Source organism: Lepidochelys kempii, chromosome 6 (genome assembly GCF_965140265.1).
Source record: "Lepidochelys kempii isolate rLepKem1 chromosome 6, rLepKem1.hap2, whole genome shotgun sequence".
NCBI lineage: Eukaryota > Metazoa > Chordata > Testudines > Cheloniidae > Lepidochelys > Lepidochelys kempii.
This window is the reverse complement of record NC_133261.1, coordinates 71,104,429-71,126,909: the sequence shown is the minus strand read 5'-3', so window position 1 is coordinate 71,126,909 and position 22,481 is coordinate 71,104,429. Positions and strand designations below refer to the sequence as shown.

The window sequence follows — 22,481 nt, the reverse complement described above, 5'->3', positions numbered from 1 at the left end:
GAGAGAGACTCAAAGCAATACTCTGTAAAAACAGAAACAGCACCCAGAGACTCCCCGCCCTTTTGCTGTATTAACAATTGTGATTAAAATAGAGATAGAGGATGTATGTGGATGGATGCTTGGTGTGGATAATAACTGAATGATCAGGGAGGTGCCAGCCTCAGAATCCAGTGTCCATCGGCTGAAGAAGGCATCAAGTGGAAATAACCAGAGAACCCCCGGAGGGCAGACTGGAATCCACCCAACAGCCTCAAGAATGGGAGAACCAAAGAACAAGATAACATCTAGCAGCACAGAGCCGTCAGGAATGTGCTATCTGCATTATGAAGCAATTCCCATAGACTGGCATAGGAAGAAATTCCTATAAAAATGGACTCTAGACAGTGAGAACTTTGGGGGTCTGATTCTGAAAACCAACTTCCAGGAGCATCAGATGAGCATCTGACAAGGCCCTGCTCCCTCCTCATGTCCAGGCCACCTGGTCAGTGGCTTGGCATGAGCAACTCTAAGGCTGGTAACTATGATAACAACCTCGCAGAACCTTTGTGTGTGTGTGTGTATGAATGAATGTATGAATAAATATGAGATTGAATGGAATGTTATAACTATAACTAACTGCTTACTATGATTCTTTCTGTATTCACAATAAATGTGGTATTTTGCCTTTTCCCCTTTAATTTATTATTTAATTTATTGGTATAACAGCACCTCTGGCTCCTATGTTTCATCAAGAAGTATCAGATGTGAAACAACATGAAGGTATTTAAGAAGCCAACTCAAAGAGTTCCTCCTACACAAGCATTCAGGTCTTGAGCAGTCCAGGCAAACAAACAAAGCTTAAATTTGTTCTTCATAATAATTTAAAAACAACACCAGCAGCCTATTTAGTTTTAAAAACACCAAAAAAAAAAAAAAAAAATCCACCTCCCTTTCTATTTCGTATAAGGAGTCTTGAAGTTTAAATCTCCTCAGTGTGATAGATATGCTTGCTTTGATCTGCTGAGCTCTTGGAAGTCCCTAAGGGCCTGCCGGCCCCGTACTGCCCGGGGTCCCTATGGACAGCTCAGTCCGCCATTAGGAAATTTTTCCCCAAGAACCCCCTGTAACATTTTGTGAACCCCAGTTTGGGAACCACTGATCTAGAGCCCTACCAAATTCATGGCCATGAAAAACATGTCATGGACTGTGAAATCTGGTCTCCCGTGAAATCTGGTCTTTTGGGTGCTTTTACATTATACTACACAGATTTCATGGGGGAGACCAGAGTTTCTCAAATTGGGGGTCCTGACCAAAAAGGGACTTTCAGGGGGGGTCACAAGGTTATTTTAGGGGGGCCACAGTATTGCCACCTTTAGTTCTGCGCTGCCTTCAGAGCTGGGTGTCCGGAGAGTGGCAGCTGGTGGATGGAGAGCGGAGGCTGTTGGCTGGGCACCCAGCTCTGAAGGCGGCACCACACCAGCAGCAGCACAAAAGTAAGGGTGGCAATACCATACCATGCCACCCTTACTTCTGCATTGCTGCCTTCAACGCTGGGCAGTTGGAGAGTGGCAGCAGCTGACTGAAGGCCCAGCTCTGCAGGCAGCAATGCAGAAGTAAGGGTGGCAACACCATACCATGCCATTCTTACTTCTGCGCTGCTGCTGGCAGTGGTGCTGCCTTCAGAGCTGGGCTCCTGGTCAGCAGATGCCGCTCTCCAGCTGCCCAGCTCTGAAGACAGCACCACTGCCAGCAGCAGCAGCGCAGAAGTAAGGGTAGCAGCATCCCCACAATAATCTTTGCGACCCCCCCCCCCCTCCACAACTCCTTTTTGGGTCAGGTCCCCTACAATTACAACACCATGAAATTTCAGATTTAAATAGCTGAAATCATGAAATTTACAATTTTTAAAATCCTATGACTGTGAAATTGACCAAAATGGACTGTGAATTTGGTATGGTCATATATATATCTCAAAGGTGTACTGGTGACACACTAGTCCTGAAAGCCATTGTGTGATATATGTACAGATTATATACTCTCTCTCTACACATATATATTGCAATATATATAATTATATATGTCTGACCAACTTGGTTACAGGCAGAGGACAATGGAAGTACATTTACATATAATGTAAACAAAGCCATCAAGCTAAATGAGCAAGGGAGAAGACCACTGAACCATCACAGCATGGGACAGAATCTGCACCCCAGGAAGTCTTCCTGGTTCTTGAGGCAGAGACAATGGACTCTGAGTAATAAAAGGGGAGCAAAAAGATATTTTAGTTACCCATCACTTAGGGGACAGCACCTTGTGAGCATGTGAAAGTTGCATTCTCTTAGCCTGGGGAGATGCTGACAACTTGATGTAAGAAAACCGCTTAGGCAAAGATCGCTAAGATTAAGTTTTAGTCACAAGAAAATGTGTTGTTTTATTTGCAACCATATCTATCTCTTTTTCTCTTGTTTATTGTCAATAAAATCTCTCTTCTTTGTTAATAAACTTATTCTTGTTTTATTACAAAACTATCTCAGTACCGTGTATGAAAGTGAAGGGTGAGTTTTCAGCTAACCTACAGTCTGATGTGTGCACTCTCTCTTTGGAGACACCGAACAATTTCTGAGACTGTCCAGTCAGAGGGACTGGACACTGCAGGGAGATGTCTCCGGAGAAGTCAGGAACTGGGCTTCACTGATTGCTTCCTGAAAGTTTACACTGGTAGAGTTTTGATGAGTTTGTTGGAAAGACAGACAGGCTGGTGTGTCAGGAAACTGACAAACAGCTTAGCAGTGGCAAAGCTCTCACTCTTGCTAAGGCAGAGGTGTAACACAGTTGCTCAGAGTTCTGGGTGTCCTGAGCAAGACATCATAGTGATCACTGATATAGAATTGTTGGGTCCCATTTCCTTCGAAGTTCGCTATCTCCACAGAACTATATTTCATAAAACTACCACTTCTAAAAGATCTTACCTCCTACCCAGGTGCAATCTTACTTATACTAAACTCAAGAAAGAGCAGAGTGGCATATGCCTACGTACAACTTAATGTACATGTGCTACCTTTCTGAGGGGTCTGAAATCTATCGGCCACAGAAACAGAAGTTCCAGAGTCACTCGCAAATCTGGATCTTGCATGTGAATGCAACACCAAAACTAGCACTATGGGCTGAACAGCTTTTAGGTTTTTTACACTTGACTGCTGATGCACACTATATTAACTCTCAGTAACTACTGTCTATTGAAACAAACTAGAAAAACATTACAGTAAATGGAAAACAACACATATTCCTTCCCATCAGTACAAAAAACCATGAGACAGCGTCCTCAAACAGGAAGGCAAAAACAAAACGACAGAGTGCTGTAAAAATTCAGAAATGTACATCAAATTTAAATATAATATTTTGCAGACATTTAGAAAAGCTTTACTCTCCAATACAGTGATAACACAACAGAAGGCTTACCAGGGGAGGGCAAACTATGGCCAGCAGGCTGGATCCAGCCAGTCAGGTTTTTCAATCCGGCCCGTGGGATTGCCAGCCCCTTGGCACAGTGGGGCTAAGGCCGGCACTACATCCCTGCAGCCCCTGGGGAGGTGAAGGGGGGGGGGGGCAGAGGGCTCCGTGCGCTGCCCTCGCCTGGAGGCACTGCCCCCCGCAGCTCCCATTGGCCAGGAATGGGGAACCGCAGCCCATGGGAGCTTCAGAGGTGGTACCCACAAGCAAGGGCAGTGTGCAGCAGAACTGCCTGCCCCACTCCACCCTCAGGAGCCATTGCCGGACATTCTGGCCACTTCTGGGAGCAGCGTGGGGCCAAGGCAGGCAGGAAGCCTGCCTTAGCCCCGCGCACCACTGCCACCCCGGAGCCGCTCGAGGTAAGCGGCACCAGGCCGGAGCCCGCACCCTGAACACCTCCTGCACCCCAACCCCCTGCCTTGAGCCCCCTCCCGCACTCCGTACCCCCCCTGCACTCCAACCCCCTGCCACACCCCTCCTACACCCCACACCGCTTGTCTTGAGCCCCTTCCTGCACACCGCACCCCCTCCCACACGCCACATTCCCTCCCACACCCCAACCCCCTGCCCCAGCCCTACATTCAGGGCCCTACATACAATTTCCCCACCTAGATGTGGCCCTCGGGCCAAAAGTTTGCCTACCCCTGGTTTAGACTGATTAGTTAATTTGCATGTCAACAGACAAAAGGTCCTGCCTCACTCAATACACCAATGCTACTTGCTTTGTGGCTTTAAGATGGAACAGGTAGTTAATACATGTTACGTTTTTATTTTCTTTTAAAGTACTTTCAAACCATGTGTATGCACTTTTCTACATACTCCACATTTTTCAGCCCTGCCCCCATCCAAGCAAACTTGTTCCACCTGTCCACCCAGTGGAGATGTTTTCACTTGCCCTTTCATGATAACACAAGCCACATCTTGGAGCTTGTTCTGCGTCAGCCATCAAGGTTATTGTCTTCATTTGAGTGACAGGCCTCTCAACTTTCCACCCCGCATTTACTCTAGAGGTGTGTTACTGTTCAAGGATAATAAGTGTGTTACTGTATGAAAATGGTAGGTTTGTTCACCCACATGAAAAATACCACATGAAAGGGTATTTTTATCCAAGTGCAGGGGGCAGATGGAGGATTATTTAACAGATAGGCAGCAGGGCCAACGCGGTATTTACCAGGTGAGGGTGGAAATGACAGGGTGAGGAGTATTTATCATATGAAGATGAAGAGGCAGGGAACCAATCATTCAGTGTAGGTGTGAAATAGATACTGTATGAAAGGAAAGTGACAGGGGGCATGACCACAGTGCATGCAAGAGTAGGTAGTTAGGGGGCATTTACTGTATGAAACTGTGTGCTGGCAGGAGGGCCAAGGAGGTATTTAACCCAGATGCTGAAGTCTTTACAGCATGAAGCTCAGGCACAGGGGGCAACTACACTGGTGGTGGGCTATGTGTCTATGTTGTTCCCGTGGGTATACAGTGGAAGGTATTTACCCCTGTGGGGGATATTTACCAAATGAGGAAGGAAAGGGGACATTTACCCTCAATGGGGTTATTTATAAATGAAGGGGTGTATCAAGGGACCGCTACTGGACTGAGGCAAGGAATTTTCACTTAGGTGGGCAGTGGCGGGGGGCCGGGGGTATTTGCCGGATGAAGACGAACACTGGAGGGGGGTCTTTACCAGATGAAGGCGGGAGGAAGTCAGGCCGGCAATGGGGTGGTATTTACCGGAGAGAGGGAGGGAGGAAGGAAGGGCGGCAGGGGGGTATTTACCAACTGAAGGTGGGCAGTGGGGGCGTATTTACTGGATGAAGGCGGGAGGAAGGAAGGCAGGCAGGCTCGCAATAGGGCGGTATTTACTGGAGGGAGGGAGAAAGGAAGGATGGGCAGTGGGGGGGGTATTTACCAAGTGAAGGCGGAAGGAAGGCAGGCAGGCAATGAGGCAGTATTTACCGGAGGGAGGAACGGCGGCGGGGGGGATTTACCGAGTGAAGGCGGGAGGCAGGCAGGCTGGCAATGGGGCGGTATTTCCCGGGGGGGCGGAAGGCAGGCAGGCTGGCAATGGGGCGGTATTTCCCGGGGGGGCGGAAGGCAGGCAGGCTGGCAATGGGGCGGTATTTCCCGGGGGGGCGGAAGGCAGGCAGGCTGGCAATGGGGCGGTATTTTCCCGGGGGGGCGGAAGGCAGGCAGGCTGGCAATGGGGCGGTATTTCCCGGGGGGGGGGAGGCAGGCTGGCAATGGGGGGCGGGGGGGTATTTACCGGATGAAGGTGGTCTTGCCCGTGCTGTACTGCCCCACCAGCAGCACCATGGGCTTGTTGTCGAAGTCGGCCTCCTCCAGCGCGGGCGAGTGGAAGTCCTGGAAGCGGTAATAGTCCTCGAGCGGCTGCAGCCGCCGCGTGTACAGCTGCTTCAGCCCCCCGGTCACCGTCTGCACCGGGTCGCCGGCCCGCTCGCCCCCGCCCGCCTGCTTCCCCATCCAGCTGAACATCCCGACCTCGCCGCCCGCAGCGCCGCCCTGACTGACTGACTGACTGACTGGCGGCCGGCAGCGCCCCACCGGCCCCTCCCCCCTGGGCCCGGCCCGAGCACCGCCCCCCGGGACTGGGAGCCTGCCCGGCCTGGCCCAACCCTCTCGCCCCGCACCGCTGGGAAAAGCCGGAGTGACCCTCGGCCGGGGGATTTGGGGCGCCAGGTCCCCAGAGTGTCCCGTCAACGCCGATCAAGTGGAGTCACCGCTGCCCCATCCCCGCACGTTCCCAGAGCACGAAGCCACACGGAGCCCCAGAGCCGGCACCGGCGTCCCCTGGTGCCCGCGCCCTGCTGAGTCCCGCCGCTAAGGCCTTCCCCCGTCTATGCTCCGCTACTGTGCCAAAAAATTGTGGGCCTGGACTGTCTCCCGGCACGTAGCCGCCGCAGACATTGAGATCTAGCACCTGAACCCTGCCAGACCCATCAGATTTAGGGCCTTAGTCCCAAATTCTGTGGCATGAATGGACAAATCTAGCCGATCCTACTGGGGGAAAAAAAATCCTAGACCCCAATGCATCCTTGCAGGAGATCTACAAAAATCCACAACCAGCACCTGGATCCACATGGATCTCGCAAATTGCGGCCCAAGCTCCAAATTATGCAACCTGAATAGAAAACAAACATCACCCCTCCTACTTCACTGGAATAATCTGGATTCTGGTGCACTTTAGCCCAATAATACTATAAAAACTTGTATCTGGTCCCCAGAGCATGATTGATTTTGGTAATTCTTTATCCTCATTTCCCCCAATTCTACTGTCTGAATAGAGAAAAACTGCACCAGCTTTTAGCCCAACACTGTTGAAACTGGCAGAGCAACACCACAAAACGGTCAGCACCCTCATCCTCCTTTCTTCATACCAAACTTCTACCAGTTAAATAGAGAAGAAGGGCAGCTGGCTCTACTTGTAAAAATCCAGACCCCTGTGTATCTCTCCTCAATAGCAGGGTAAAGAGACACACACACATCCACCACCTAGAAATTGCTAGCTCCTATCAATTTTTGATCCCAAATAAACTACACATGTTGCCACTCCTACTTGACCAGAAAAACTTCAGACTTCAGCACAATCCAGTGCAAAAGCAACACAGATCTGGTACCTGGGTCTCACCAGATCCATCAAAGTTGTGGTCACAAACGATGTGTTCCTCCTATTCCACTATAAAAATCTGGTCCCTGGTATCCAGCTATGGACCTGGACCAGTAAAGTTTTGTCCATTTTTCCTCTTAAATTCCCAAAAGTTTATCTTCTAGATACAGCAGATATAGCCATCCATTATCATCTGAGAAGTCTGTACCTAATGTAATGTGTTTCACTGAAGCCAAGCTAGCCCAGACTGAGCATCTTCTTCCTTTCTAGAGACAGCTAAATTTCATACCGTATTAACATTGACATTTTTCAGTGGAACTGGTATAATAGATGTAGGTGATCACATTATATGTGTAGTTTAAAGTGATCATTTCTTATTATTTATCCCTTTTACCTGATAACTCTCTGTCCAATGCACTGAGATTTTCAAAGCAACCTATACGATTTAGACACATTCCATTAATTTTAAAATATATTTTAATGGAAGATGTGTGCCTAAATTCCCTAATTGCTTTTAAAAATCTCAATGCATTGAACGGAGACTTATCAGCTAAAAGGAATAAATAAATAAATAGGCTTGCTGCCTATCTAGAATATAAAACTTTGGGGTGGATGCAGGTGAATGGGCAAGACCTTGCTGAAGCTAAGTCCATATTTGGCTTTAGAGGGCATGTCCTCCATGGTGAAGGCTGATACAAAGTCATTAAACTTCTCTGCAACATCCTTCTCCTCCTTAATTACTGCTTGGTAGTCCAACATAGCTACAAACAAGATTTGGTGGGTATTTATTTTTCAACATCCCTGTTAGACCTCCTACTTTCCATCTTGCTTATTGAATACCACATTTTATGCACTCATTTTTTGGCTTCAGTAGGACTGGATTCCCTCTCCTCTCCCTTCCCCTCAAAGAATAGCTGTTGGGCTCAAATAACCTCTTGTATTTTAACCATTCTGGTTTTGGTTGCATTTCTGCTTCATGTTTTGTTTAAGCCTATGCAAGCCATTTGTAACTCTGTTGTGGTGTATTTAAGAAACCTTCATGCTGAGTCTAAGTATTTTAAAGTCCTTCAGTTTTGCTTTAGGGTCTTTTTGATTGGCTTCCTCATTTTTTTGGAAATACCATTTCTTAAGTTTTGTTTCCCCTTTCTTAAGTTTGGTTTCATGTTTCTTATTTCTGATGACTGCTCATCAAAGGTGTTGAACGTCAACATATTGTAGTCACTATTACTTCTTCTAGCCAACATCTGTGTATTACTTGAGAACTCACTAGATAGCAGCTATAAAAATAACTTTATGGTGCTTCTAAGTTGCAACAAACCAATAGAAGGCAACCTCTCACATACACACCACAGGGCCAATTTGCCGATACATTCAGGCTGCTTTGTGTTGTCTATCAGTGGACCCAACCATAGGAAGATTCCTTCTGCAGAGGGCGTGCGCCTGCACATAATCCTGGCAAAGTTAGTGATATTACATGTGGGAAAAAGGGTCTGCAGAATCATGCTTTATGTTACTGAAGTCTGAGATAGTCACATCTTTTAACCATGCACTGTATCAGCACATTTTTACATAGTTCTGAGTTTTCTTACTCATGTATGATACCTCTGTGTGTAGCCTTCAAGAGGTTCCATTTTTATGTCTATTAAACTTCATTAACATGCTCCTTAGTTAAGGTTGCAACTGATTTCCAGTATAAAGTTTTATTTTGTTACCCCCTCTAAAATTCACAGAGTCCCTGAGAGGGAAACTATTACTTGGTGTCTCATAAAAAATGTTACTCAGGGAGTTGCACAAGATGTGGGAAAGGAGCTTATCACTCCCTGTAAGCCCTTCATGGGGTCTAAAAAGCAGCAGGAAGGTTAGGGAAGTGGTTCTTCTCTTGGTTCTGCTCATCAAGCTTCCTGCCTAGCCACATTTCCCATCCCCCTTTCCTGCACTCAGTAGAATTCTAGTCCTTCCGGCACTATGAAGCCAAAAGGAAGAGTGACACAGTTATCCCCTCCTTGGGTGAGAGCCCTGATTCTGAGGACCAACATAATTTGCAGAAGACAGACTTCCTTTTTGCAGACCATGGGAAGTCTGTAGCATCAGGACTTCCCTTCACAGAATGTTGGGTTAGCACTGGGGTGAGCAAGCAGACCAAGGAACCATTCCCCACTCACCACTGAACCTCCTAAAGTCTGCTGGATTGGGCTTCCTCTCTTGTAGGACTGGTAGGGTTTGTAGGAACAGGGAGCCTTTGCAACAGAATTTAGGACTGTTTTAAAAAATAATTAAGGATGTTCCCACACCCAAAAAGTTTGTTAAATTAAAATCAAGTTTGTAGGCACAATAACAGACTTAAAAACTAAACCTCTGCTATGTTTCTACAAAATTAATTTCTCCTTAGGAAATGTGTGTGTGTGGGATTGTCTTACTCAAGATGAACCTAAACTGGAATCCCAAATTCAAACTGTCTAAAACACTAGGAAAGTTCACATTCAGTTCCAATGCTGAACTCTGGTGCTTGCATCATCTCTACGCCAGACCCTTTGCTGGTTGTGAATACAGAATCAATCATTTGCATTAATAGTTCTGCTAATAGAAGAGGACGTTGTTTTTTTAATAAATCTCATTACCACTCAGAATCCAAAACCACATTTTATTATGCAAAATTTTACTTCATATTTATATATATTTGTATAGAAAGCTTAGTATGTTAATTATTTTATTTAAAAATTGATTCTGTTCTCTTTAAAAGTTCTGGACTGACAGTCCTGGTCGTGGAAGTCCTCTCTTAATTGACAGAATAGATACAACACAAACAATGACAATGCAAGCTACTTCATATTTCCTTGCCAATCTTTCCAAGTCAAGGTTGAGGCAGCTCACTTCTAGAAGTGACAGCATAGTTCAGCCTCAGCATCAATTCAGTATTTGGCCACACTGCTGAGAGTGTTAACAAGGGAAGCACATGAATAAATTATGGAAGAGCTTTCCTCTTTATGTTTATTCCCATTTCTGACAGGGAGATACTAGTTTTTCCTATTATAGATTGAATGCCATTTTTAGCATTCTTTGGATTTCCATCACTTTCTGTTTCCGTTCCTTTTTTCTTCAGTAATATCAACAGATGGATATTTTTCATATTCCATAATGCTGGACAATCAGTAGAATGCTGGGATCCTCCCCAATGATGGGAGAGAAAGATATATCATCACAGAGGAGTATGAGGTTTGAGACTATTTCTATGTTGTTTTTTCCGTTCCACAGCTATACGCAAGGCCTGAAGAATCAAGTCTTTATTATTCTGGACATTGTAGTAACTCAGTTTTGCCAGCTTGTCAAAATCTTCCTCTGAATAGCGCAGATTATTTATATTATATGAACCATTGATATCGGCAACATCAATTTCACCTTCTGCCATCTCTGAGGGACTACGTTTCACACCTAGAGGAAAATAGCAATTAGGTTTATTATTGAGACATGATTATAGTCCTAGGCTTTATCAGCCATGTGCACACAATCAGTCACAGACCAGAGATTCTCTCCAGTGAGATTTTCTTACTGTGAGGATGTTTTATGAGTATATTTAGCTTACTTCACTACAGTGCTGCCTCGATCACCACTCTCAGGACTGGTGGAAATTAGATGCCTAGTGCATCATTCTCTGAGACCTCCTACAGGCCAGCACATGGGAGCCATTCATAGTGATCTTAGAAAAAGTTAAGGAGTACTTGTGGCACCTTAGAGACTAACCAATTTATTTGAGCATAAGCTTTCGTGAGCTACAGCTCACTTCATCGGATGCATACTGTGGAAACTGCAGAAGACATTATATACACAGAGACCATGAAACAATACCTCCTCCCACCCCACTCTCCTGCTGCTAATAGCTTATCTAAAGCAATCACTCTCCTTACAATGTGTATGATAATCAAGTTGGGCCATTTCCAGCACAAATTCAGGTTTTCTCACCCTCCGCCCCCCCCCCCCAAACTCACTCTCCTGCTGGTAATAGCCCATCCAAAGTGACCACTCTCTTACAATGTGTATGATAATCAAGGTGGGCCACTTCCAGCACAAATCCAGGTTTTCTCACCCCCCCCCCCCGCAAAACACACACACACACACACACACACACAAACTCACTCTCCTGCTGGTAATAGCTCATCCAAAGTGACCACTCTCCCCTACAATGTGCATGATGGAAATGGCCCACCTTGATTATCATGCACATTGTAGGGAGAGTGGTCACTTTGGATGAGCTATTACCAGCAGGAGAATGGGGTGGGAGGAGGTATTGTTTCATGGTCTCTGTGTATATAATGTCTTCTGCAGTTTCCACAGTATGCATCCGATGAAGTGAGCTGTAGCTCAAGAAAGCTCATGCTCAAATAAATTGGTTAGTCTCTAAGGTGCCACAAGTACTCCTTTTCTTTTGCAAAGACAGACTAACATGGCTGTTACTCTGAAACCTTAGAAAAAGTTGCACAACCACTACCAAATCAGGAGAGGCGTGTGCCTTGATGGCAGTCAGCATAGAGAAAGAAGAATTGGGGAAAAAGAGGAAGGGTGTGTTAAGAGATAAGTGGCAGAACCAAATTTATTACAAAGGAGAAAGTGATTAGAAGATATTAATCATTAGACCTCATGTACTTTGTGACAAGCTACATCTAAACTCTGTAGCAGGACACCTGGCTTCTTTGGCATTCTGATGTGACAAACTGGAAATTCCATGTCAGCTTCATTTAAGAAACAGAGGTGATTTTAATTTTTAATACAAAAATGATTCATAGATCAGTACAGCAGCCCCCACATTAATATCAAAATGAACAAATTCAATTTATTATTTGATGCCCTCAAATTTTCCATTTTCAATGTAGGGTAGATTTTTGTATGGATAACGAATAACTTGTATTGTAGAAGATGTCCTGGGGGAAGCAGGAGGTTTTAGAACTTGGGTAGGGAACAGCTGAGGCTTTTGACACCTATGAGGCAGTTTGAGATTGTGAGATAAGTACATTAGGTGGAAATGATCAGCAGTCAAGTAGTTAACAAGGTTGACATTTAAAACAGTCAATTTGAGGTTTCAGAGTCAAGAACCCGCAGTGAAGCAAACAGAAACTGTTCACAACCCCTCAGAACTATTTTCTCAAGCTGTCATCGCTGGTCTCAGGCTCTGGGGCTATGAAATTGCAGTATAGATGCCCGAGCCCAAACATCTATACTGCAATTTTATAGCCCAGCAACCTGAGCCCCGCAAGCCCAAATCAGGTGGCATAGGCCAGCCACAGGTGTTTTGAAATGTAGACATACCTGGTACTATAGTGAGGAGTCTAAAAGCAAAGTCTTTTACAAGCATCCAACCAATATAGGTTCATTATAATGAAATTAAAAGTGGAAATCCACAGAATGGATAAGCTCATCATGCTGGCTTTAATAAAGTGATTGGCTGCTGCTAACTTACCAGGTGCTTTGTAGTTTCTAAAGGTGTCATTCACAAGTGGGAAAAGCAGCACTACAGGTGTTTCTGGGCCTTCTTTGTCTCCAACTATGTAGCACTCCTTTGGACTTTTTGCTTCTTCTTCACCTGGCACAATTTTGGGGAAAGGGATTCCCTGTTCTGCGAAGTACTTAGAGGCTTTTATCAAAGGCTGGGTAACCACAGAAGGGAAAACAAAACATCAGAAGCTCATGACAAGACTAAGATTAATTTAAGAGATTGACTTCCGTAAGAGTGGAGTAAGTCACTAAGCAACACGAATACGGGTGGTAGCGTCTAGCCCACTGTGATCTATAGTTCCCACATCCCCCTTCCTGCCAGAGCTGTGACTGCATTTCAGGAGCTGGTGAAGTGATCCCTCTGTATAATTTGCATATCACTTTGAGTTTGTATACCACACTGGATTCCTTCAGACCATGAGGCACCATAAGTTGGTATATTATTATGTGGATGAGTTAAGATTTTTGTGACAAAAAAACTGCATGTTAAGAACCTAATTGTGCAGGATTTACTCATGTGGGTGGTGCTCACTCACATGTATACTCCCATTGAAGCTCATCACTGTAATGGTTACACAGTCAAGCCCTAAAAAGTCAACCACAGTATAACATTGCATCAAATGTAAGTTATCTTTTTGTAGTGAACTTCCTATTTTTTAAAGCAAGATTTTGAAAAAATAATGCATTTAAGCACTCCTTCAACCACACCTACAGTTATTCAGATGGCAAGGCACCTTGGGTTCTTTGAATGTCTGATCAAACACTGGGATTAAAAAAAGCACCAAATGATTTTATTTGAAAGTCCAATCCCCATGATGAGATACACAAGTAATTGCATTTACATATCTGGTGAAACATGCAAATGGTCTTTGCATGTATTTGAATGCAAAGGACCACAAGGATCAAACACTCAAATGGTTAGAGATGTATTTAACTGAATGTGCAGTTTCCCACACATAAAAATGTGTGTGAAAGCATATTTAAATCTGGAAGTGCACACCTTATGTACGTGGTGGCATGTGTAAGTTTCAAGTGATTATAACTTCATTATTTCTAAACTGAATTTCTTTTCAAAACTAGCCAAAGTACACCCTCCCCACCCACCCCCTCAAGAGTCAAGTTTAAAATCTTTCACATTGGGATAATCCCAAAGTGACCAGAATAATTTTTGCCATATGTTAACATACCTATAATACGTGTTGAACAAGTGAGAGAAAATTTTGCCCAATCCAGAAACTTGCACACCATCTCTACTATAAGTACTAAGGTGCCTAGTCACCCAGTGGAACCCACAAACCCTCAGTTTGGCACACAAGTTTCCTGTACAATGAATGGGGAGAAATAGGCACCTGAGAATGGGATCCACAAAAGCTAGTTGAGGGGCTACCTAAACAAGCCAATAGTGGAGGCTGATGAAAGGTTTTCTTTCCTAAGCCCTGGCTCTCTGAGGTTTATGCATCTAAGTCCAGGCTGGAGCGAGGAACCTCTCTCTACTTGGGATCCAAAGCTGTGAACCCTCTCCTGGAGTCAGGCGACTAAGCCAGTCCTTGCCAGAAAGGCAGGAACACATGCCTAACTCCTAGTGAAAATGCTGGGAGGAAGAGAAGCAGCAGCCTCTCTTCTAACTTTTAGCCCAATGGTTAGGGCATTCATCCAGGATATGGGAGACCCCAGTTCAATTCCCCTCTCTGCCTAATGTAGAGAAGGGATTTGAAAATGGGTTTCCTACTGGGTTCAAGGATATAGGGGAGGCTGCCTCCCCCCCAACCCTCCAACTGAAGTTAAACATGCTTTGAGAATGCCTACCAGTTTGGGCCCTGCTGGTAATAGCTCACCTTACCTGATCACTCTCATTACAGTGTGTATGATAACACCCATTGTTTCATGTTCTCTGCATATATAAAATCTTCCCACTGTATTTTCCACTGCATGTATCCGATGAAGTGAGCTAAAGCTCACAAATGCTTATGCTCAAATAAATTTGTTAGTCTCTAAGGTGCCACAAGTCCTCCTTTTCTTATAGCAACCCATAGTTTCTCCTGGTTTGAGGATCCCACTGAGGCTTGGACATGAGATAGGTGTCCGGCTGTCTAGCTGAGGCAGCAGTGCACATACCCAGTGGCAGAAACTTAGGCTTCTAGGGGACTTTTACAGAAATAATGTAGGTGTTTTAGGTGCCTGCAGGGTTAGGTGGTGGCTGAGCAGGGGTTTTGAGGCTCTCATTGCTGCCTACATTTTGGACTTAGGTGCCTAAAGTCAGAGTTAGACACCTGGGTCCTTTTGTGGGTGTGGGCCTAGGTAGTGTTTTTTTATACAGAGCACACAGTCCAGTGATTCTGAAACAAGGATTCACACCACTGGCAGTACGAGTTTATTCCTGTTAGAAACAACTTTCTCTTTAAGTGTTTGGAAATAGAGAGTTAACAATTCTGGCAGCTGAAAGGGGAGATATTACTGAAGAAAAAGGCAAAAAGTCTGACCGCTATCTGTGATCCTGAACTGTAGTTGAAATGCAGGATGAGGTCCACTTTCCTCTCAGGCCTCATAAGCGGTGGGTAACTGGTTTCGAAGGCAAATGCAGTATCTAACAGAGCGAGGTGATCTGCTGCTCCTGTCAGCTGGTTGGGGTGACAGTCAAGCTCACAGTCTACCAAAAAAATATTTCTTGTCAAGAGTGTGCATCACTGCAAGGGTAGGTGTTCTACTACTCTGAGGACAATAAAGAGTTAGAGAGTGGAAAGAGAATTCAGCTCCCTTTCTGACCACAGACTCAGTTTTGTACAACAGTCTTTTTGTTCTTCATGTCTGGGTTTCCTCATTCCGCCGTTTGCATTATTGATCTGCAGCAACCACCCTTTTGGGCAGCATAAAGCAATTCTTTCTGTCTGCTTTCTACAGACAAAGGGGCTCTAGGTTGGTACACACAATACCAGAGTTCAATTCCCTGCTCTGCCACAGACTTCCTGTATGACCTTGGCCAGGTCACTTGGTCTATCTCTGTCTCAGTTCTTCATATGAAAAATGAGGATAATAGTACTTTCCTACTTCATGGGGATAAAGACTGGAAGGTGTCTAGATACTATGGTAATGAGGTCATGTAAGTACCAAAGATAGATATATATTCATATGTACATTTGGAGCAACTATACAGTTTTCTTTTTCCTTTAGCTGGTATCTGAAATATTACTGGTTTAAGAAGAATTCTCTGTATTTATAATGGGAAATACTGCCAGAGCCAGTAATATCTTACCTACCAGTAAAAAGGGCAAAAGACAACTTTTTAACTGCAACTACTGCATATACTGTATACTCACCCACACACACACCACTTGTGATAAATTTTACTCCTGAGGGCATTCTGTGCCAAAAAATTAAAAATACTGCAAGTTTGATTTGCCAATAAATAAATGCAGAGGCTCCAGCATGGCAGTGGGGAGCACAGGCCACTGGCTGCACAAAGGTGGGAGATCACACTTCAGCTCCCCTACCCCTGGGACATGGACTTGGTGGTGAGGCTGCACCTGACCCTGACACAGCACAAGGCCTGGGCCTGCCCCAGAAACACCCTGGGGCCCTGCCCCTCTGCATCAGGTGCACCAGGTGTGGGGCAGGCAGACTCAACCAGGCAGGATCTAAGTGTGAAGGGGCTCAGTGTGGGGGGGATCCAGATTTGGGATGAAAGGGTCCTGTGGGAGACAATCTGGGTGCAGGCTGCTCAGTGGGGGGTGGGGGTCTATGTGTTGTGGGATCTGGATGGACAGAGGCTCATTGAGGGGGTTCCAGGTGCAGGGGCAATGGGACTCTGTAGGGGGGTTCTAGGTGAAGGTGATTGGGGCTCAGCAGAGGGGTCTGGGTGCAGCTAGTTGGGGTCAGTAGCGTGGGTGTCTGGATGTGGGGGCTCAGGGTGGTGTGGGGAGGTGGGGTTCATCAGGGTGGGGGTTTGAATGCAGGGAGCTCAGTGGGGTGTGGTCTGGGGTGCAGTTTGGGTTCAGGGGGGCTCCAGATGCAGGGGTTGAGGTTCAGTGGGGTGGGGTTCAGATATGGAATTTTAGGGGGATTCTGGGTGTGTGGGGTGAGGCCTGGCAGGGTGTCTGGGTATGCACGGGGGTTGGGAGGATGGGGGAGCAGCTCCCCATATAGTGGCCCGTCCCCGCACAGCTGAGGAGTGATGGGGGCAAGAAGCAGGGGAGGATGGGGAGGCATAGCTCAGTGGTTTGAGCATTGGCCTGCTAAACCCAGGGTTGTGAGTTCAATCCTTGAGGGGGCCATTTGGGATCTGGGGCAAAAATTGGGGATTGATCCTGCTTTGAGCAGGGGGTTGGACTAGATGACCTTCTGAGGTCCCTTCCAACCCTGATATTCTATGATTCTATGATGCTGAGCTTCCTGCAGCTGGGGGAGGTTTCTGGGGATGGATCTGACACTGGCCCAGCCACTCCTTGCAGGGGAAGAGGAAGTCCCTCCTCTCCTGCCTCCAGAAACTAGCAGCTAATCCCGGCTCAGGGTAGGAGCCACTGGCTGAGTTGTCCCCAGCTCTGTGTTGATTTACCTCTCTACCAGCTGCTCTGGGTGCCTGAAATGATGTACCTGCACTGCTAGGGAGTGGTGTGTGACTGTTCTTGCAGCTTCCCTTTGCGTCCCTGTTAGAAAGTTATTTTTCTCCGGGGAAGCAAAGAAATCTGCGGTGGGCATGAATTCTGCACATGTACAGTGGTGCAGAATTCCCCCAGGAGTATAAATTGAAAAGCTATGTGACAAAGGAATTATCATGTACCTTTAACTGCCTTGTCTGCCCTCTGGCCACTAATCCATCCCCCTGGGACTTATTGTAACATTCCAAACCCCTGAGAAGCTTAAATCAACCTACAAAATAAATATTTTCTCCTCCTCTAAATGTGGATTTTCCCCAAAAATTATACTTGCCCAAGGCCCCAGGTGGGCAAGATTCAGTCATGCACCAAGAACAGCCTTTCTATATGTAAAACTGTCACAGGCTAAAAACAGGATCTTTATATCATTGGCAAGGGGAGATTCCCAGCAGGAAACTGCATTTGCTTCTAGCCCTGCAGGACTGCGAGCTATCTTACTTAAAGTCATGATGTATTTAGGTATAGAAAGGTTTGAATGTCCTTTCTAGAGTCTTTTATGGCTTTCTCCAAGTCCTGCATAGTTAGACTCATGGTAACTAAGACCTCTGACATTTGAAACAGAGGGTGCAAAAAATAATCCAAATGCACTTTTGAAAGCTCTTGAAAACATTCCTAGAGCAAATGTTCTGTAACATACATGGCATAGACAGAATATATGGTACTGGGTTGTGGTATAAAGGTTTGCTAGGCATTTGTTTGGGAGGCAGAGACTTCAGCCTCCTCAATGTCTTGACAATCCTTTGCACATTTGGGGCATATCTGGAATATAAACAACAAAATAATAGCCTGCATAACTTACTCATGACTTTGCCACTCATGGGTAATGGGTGTATCCAAACTTATACCCTTAAAGCCTTCATATCATATCATATACCATACCATACCACACCATGTATTACGACCTAGGATTTCTCACAAAGTAACAGAACCATTTGAGTCGCTTCATTCACTTCCACTAAGGTCCACAGATATCCACACGAAATTCCAGACCCCAACCCAATCTTTAAAAATGCAGCTTCAAATAGGAAGTTATCACCATACCTTTCCATCTAGAAAACTCATTCTTCAAGTAGTTATTGTGCATCTGGCAACCTTTTAGAAAATTGTGGATTTCTGAAACTGCTGGCCGCAACATAAAAACATCTCGAAAAACAGTTGAAAGGCTATCTGGGGGGGAGACCACCCGAGTATTTAACTCGCTTGGCCTTGTAGGTAGAACAGTTTCTTCGTCTGCAGAAAAAATGATAAAAGTTTTGTATATCTGAATTCATTTTGGGGATAGTCCTCTATAATAATAAATTATTATAGGATGTTTGGCTTCATTTCAACTTCTTTCTCTCCTAACATCCAGGCTCTCCACAGAGCTAGTTGCTTATCTGTCTAACCTTTCCATAATCTGTCTCCTCTTCTCAGTCAGCACTACAAAAAGCCTTGCCCATGCTATAGTTGTCTCTAACCTGTTATACTATAACTTCCTTCCCTCTGCCCCGACCTGATCCCAGCCAACATTTTGCACCTAAAATAATTTTCCTCTTCTGTATCCTTGCCATGTCCCTCTCTCACACACACATCCCTTTACTAATTTCCTGTCTCTCCAACAAATTCTATATATATATATATATATATATACACACACACACAAGCTGCAGCTTACAAATGCAACAGGACAAAATGAATCATAGTAATATTTGCTGCAGTGCTCTTCTTTCTCCACTCAGTCTGTTGTAAGGATTTACTGTATTTCGCATTTTGGTCCCCATCCTGAAAGCCCTTACTCTTTAGTGTAGTGCTTTCTATTGACCTTAGTGGAATGACCCACAGTAACAAGCACTATATTATACAGTAGTAAAGGTTTGCAGAATTGGACTCTTGCTCATAAACTCCTTGGGGCAGGGACAATATCTTATTTCTGGAAAGCATCATGCACATCTATGCTACCTTTTATTATTATTATTATTATTGTTATTATAATGTATGTCTTACATCTCTGGGCACCCTAATGAATGATAAGTAAAACTATAAGGAAACATACCCAAATTAATTCCTGAGTGGGATCAAAAATAAAAACCACTTAAAAACAGCAAAAACTAACAGAGGAAACAAGAGTATGTTATACCTCACTCACGAGGAGGACACACATCTGGTGTTTGGCTAGATGGAGAATACAGAAGAATGGTGGGCCCTGGAAGGACAAGCCCCACCTCCCATACTTTCAAGAATATTTTTCTTATACAGTTTACCCTTCTCCTTCAAGACCCCATATCAGGGGCATCTCATTTGCATCCTTGGTAGATCTCATCAATTCTGCTTCTCAATCAATCAAAATGGTTGCTGCACGGCAACACAAGACATGCCTTTCCACTTCATGCATTAGATAATAAATAAATTAGTAAAGTAATTAAATAAAATAACCCTAAGAAAAAGCAAAGCAAAAATGCAATGTAAAAATAACTAACCAATGTCAATAATTCTGTCTTGGGTCCATTTGTGCCAGAACTCTTCTGACTCAAAGGAGATATACCAGGCATCCATAAGGTTCAAGGAAAATACACTACTCCAGATCCCTGTGACATGAAAGAAATTTGACAGAGAATAAACTGTGACTTCAAAGCATTTTATTTAAAAATTGCCTTCCATCCTTACCAGTGAACTGTATTCAATTTCTTTCTGTTCGGAGAGTTCCATATAAAAAGGCAGCATCTCTCTCTCTCTGCATGCTCATATGTATAGTAAATATAAAGAGCACCATCTACTGGCATAGGCTACATAATGTTTTTCATAAATTTGTAGGTTCACTATATTTGTTGTTGTCACACTGCAAATAGCTTCTTTATTAAAAAGATCATCAGACTTTTGCATTTTCTTTCAAGACTGGTTCTTGCAGACTCAAATTCTTGACTCAGTTGGACTGCACTTCGGCTGTAGATACGCAATCCAGGTTGGAAGCTTACTTTAAAAAAAAACAGTTCAGATTCCCAACTAATCACATACCTCCAGGAACTGGGCTTGAAGAAAAATACCAAATATTGCATGACTTGGGTGGAGCTGGGGAAGGAAAATCACATGAATTGGCAACAATGCAAATACTATATTTCCTGAAGATTTGAAATGTTGGCCAGTTTGGGGGGATTTGAATGAGGGCCAGGACTAGCTGGGTCCTAACAGTTGGGAGATTACATGTACACCAACCTGGAATTACAAAGAGCACTCCCAAGAGCATTCCAGCCAATCACTGAATGTAGTTAGGGGTCCCATGACCTACGTTAGTCAGCATCCACTCTTTCCTGGGTGTGGGCAGTGTAAAGGCAGCTTGGTGTCCCTGAAATCCTTTTCGAGTGGCTGTTGTGAAAGGTCCATACAGGCAAATAGTCACAACATTGCTAATTTAATAATAGGAACCTGAAACTCCCTTTACATAAATCCTTTTTAGTTATAGCAATCAGGGTGAGAAGCAGGAAGAGTAAGCCAGGGGCTCTTTTTCTATGGCTGTGTGCAGTGCTTATGCAAAAGGAAGGGAAGGAAATATTAGATTCTATTTGCAATACAGAATTACCATATTGAGGCATCTGGTTACAACCCAGTTGTGCCCTCATAATATTATAACATAGTTTGATGAAGCTGTATAGACATTACTGTGCTGTAGCCCTATAACGCCCTGAAAAAACACAGCCCTGACCGACATAAGTTTCACTGACAGAAGCATTGGTGTGGACAGCGCTGTGTCAGCGGGAGAGCAACTCCCACCAACATAGCTACTGCCACTCATTGTGGGTGGTTTAATTATGTTGATGGGAGAGCTCTCTCCTGCTGGCATAGAGCGGCTACACGGGAGATCTTACAGCATTGGTACAGCTGTGCTGCTGTAAGCTCTCTAGTGCAGCCATAGCATGAGTTAGTTTCCCAGACGTGAAGAAGAGCTCTGTGTAAGCTAGAAAGCTTATCTCTCTCACCAACAGAAGTTGGTCCAATGAAAGATATTACCTCACGTACCTTGACTCTCTAATATCCTGGGACTGATACAGCTACAACAACACTACATATACGGTAGATGTTGTTATTACTTTACTATACATTTTAACTGAAATTCAAGTCTGTCTCAGTGACGGTAATATTGCTAACCAGCCATAAACTGGCAGCCTCTTCCTGCTTCCTTCTGCTTCATCCACTCCACATCTCTTTTTAAAACTCATCTGAAAAACTACATGCTGTTTTGTTTCTCTCTCATCTGTTTGTTCATTTCTCTGTTCTCTGATATTATTTATTAAATTGTATTCTTTACATTTGTAAAGAGTTTGGGGATACAGTACGTACAAAAGACTCCTTAGAACAGCTGTACTGCTTCAGAGTATTACACATACTGATGATTATTAGGTTATGTTTCTATGTTACGTTGCTGAATCAATCAGCGCTAAAAGTCAGCAGTTAGACCATTCTATACCAGGGGCTGAATTTCTCATAGATTTGGGATCCAGAAGAGACTGGTACTTGAGCAAACTGCAACATTTTGAAAATTTTGTTGTTCAAATAAAGATGAAAAAGTATCTTTCAGATGCCTTGTGCATGACAGTATAATGAAATCAGATTAATCTAACTCACTTAATTACACTATAGAGAGATTTTAAATCTGCAGGTCAGGACATGCTATTGGTTCAGATACATCACCTTATACAGTTTCTAGAAGGTGACACTGTACCAATTGCAGCAGCCATAAAACTCTGGCTTGCCAGTGACTGGCTTATGTTACATTACATTTTTCCAGGACAATAAATCACCTTCCAAGAAGCAGATCCGGGATTCTGGGAGCTTCTTCATCAGCCGACCCATGAAGAACTCACTTCCAAAATTCTCAGCGCGAATGAATGCCCCATATTTAAGGAGTCCCACCTCGTAGGGAGTGAACTCCATCCATTCTAAAGAAGGAGTCAGAAGAAAAAGTGTTACTGCAGTAACCTGACTGCGGGTAAAGAAAAATATTGTTGTTATATGAATAAACTGAGTTATTAATGGAATAAGATTTTGGTTTCAGCTTCTTCATGACAAACTAGTTGCTGAACTAGCATATTTGCTAACTGGCCACTTTTATTCAATACAGATATAACAGTGATGAGCATGGAGAGTGAATTCTCTTCTCACACCCACAGGTGTCTGGAAAGCTCATGAGATTTCTGGTACTTCCTGCTTCTGTGCTGGCCAGATAATCTTGTGAGAATAGCCTCTGTCATAATATTCTGCTTCTG

General features: G+C 44.4%; 2 protein-coding genes across 2 annotated transcripts in view; both read right to left on the bottom strand.

The window, feature by feature from the left end:
• The window catches only part of EHD4 (EH domain containing 4), a 57,817-nt gene extending 51,815 nt beyond the window's left edge, over positions 1–6,002 (bottom strand). Inside the window, exon 1 of the mRNA XM_073348662.1 lies at positions 5,750–6,002. Coding sequence (XP_073204763.1) covers positions 5,750–5,979 — 230 coding nt within the window. The 5' untranslated portion in view covers positions 5,980–6,002. The remainder of the gene's footprint in view (positions 1–5,749) is intronic.
• A 3,774-nt stretch (positions 6,003–9,776) lies between these two features.
• LOC140913865 (cytosolic phospholipase A2 epsilon-like) overlaps positions 9,777–22,481 on the bottom strand; it is a 62,663-nt gene continuing 49,958 nt past the window's right edge. Inside the window, exons 16-21 of the mRNA XM_073350676.1 lie at positions 22,017–22,154; positions 19,701–19,808; positions 18,286–18,474; positions 15,076–15,242; positions 12,561–12,747; positions 9,777–10,540 (exon numbers count right to left, since the gene is read on the bottom strand). Of these exons, the coding sequence (XP_073206777.1) occupies positions 10,308–10,540; positions 12,561–12,747; positions 15,076–15,242; positions 18,286–18,474; positions 19,701–19,808; positions 22,017–22,154 (1,022 nt within the window). The 3' untranslated portion in view covers positions 9,777–10,307. The remainder of the gene's footprint in view (positions 10,541–12,560; positions 12,748–15,075; positions 15,243–18,285; positions 18,475–19,700; positions 19,809–22,016; positions 22,155–22,481) is intronic.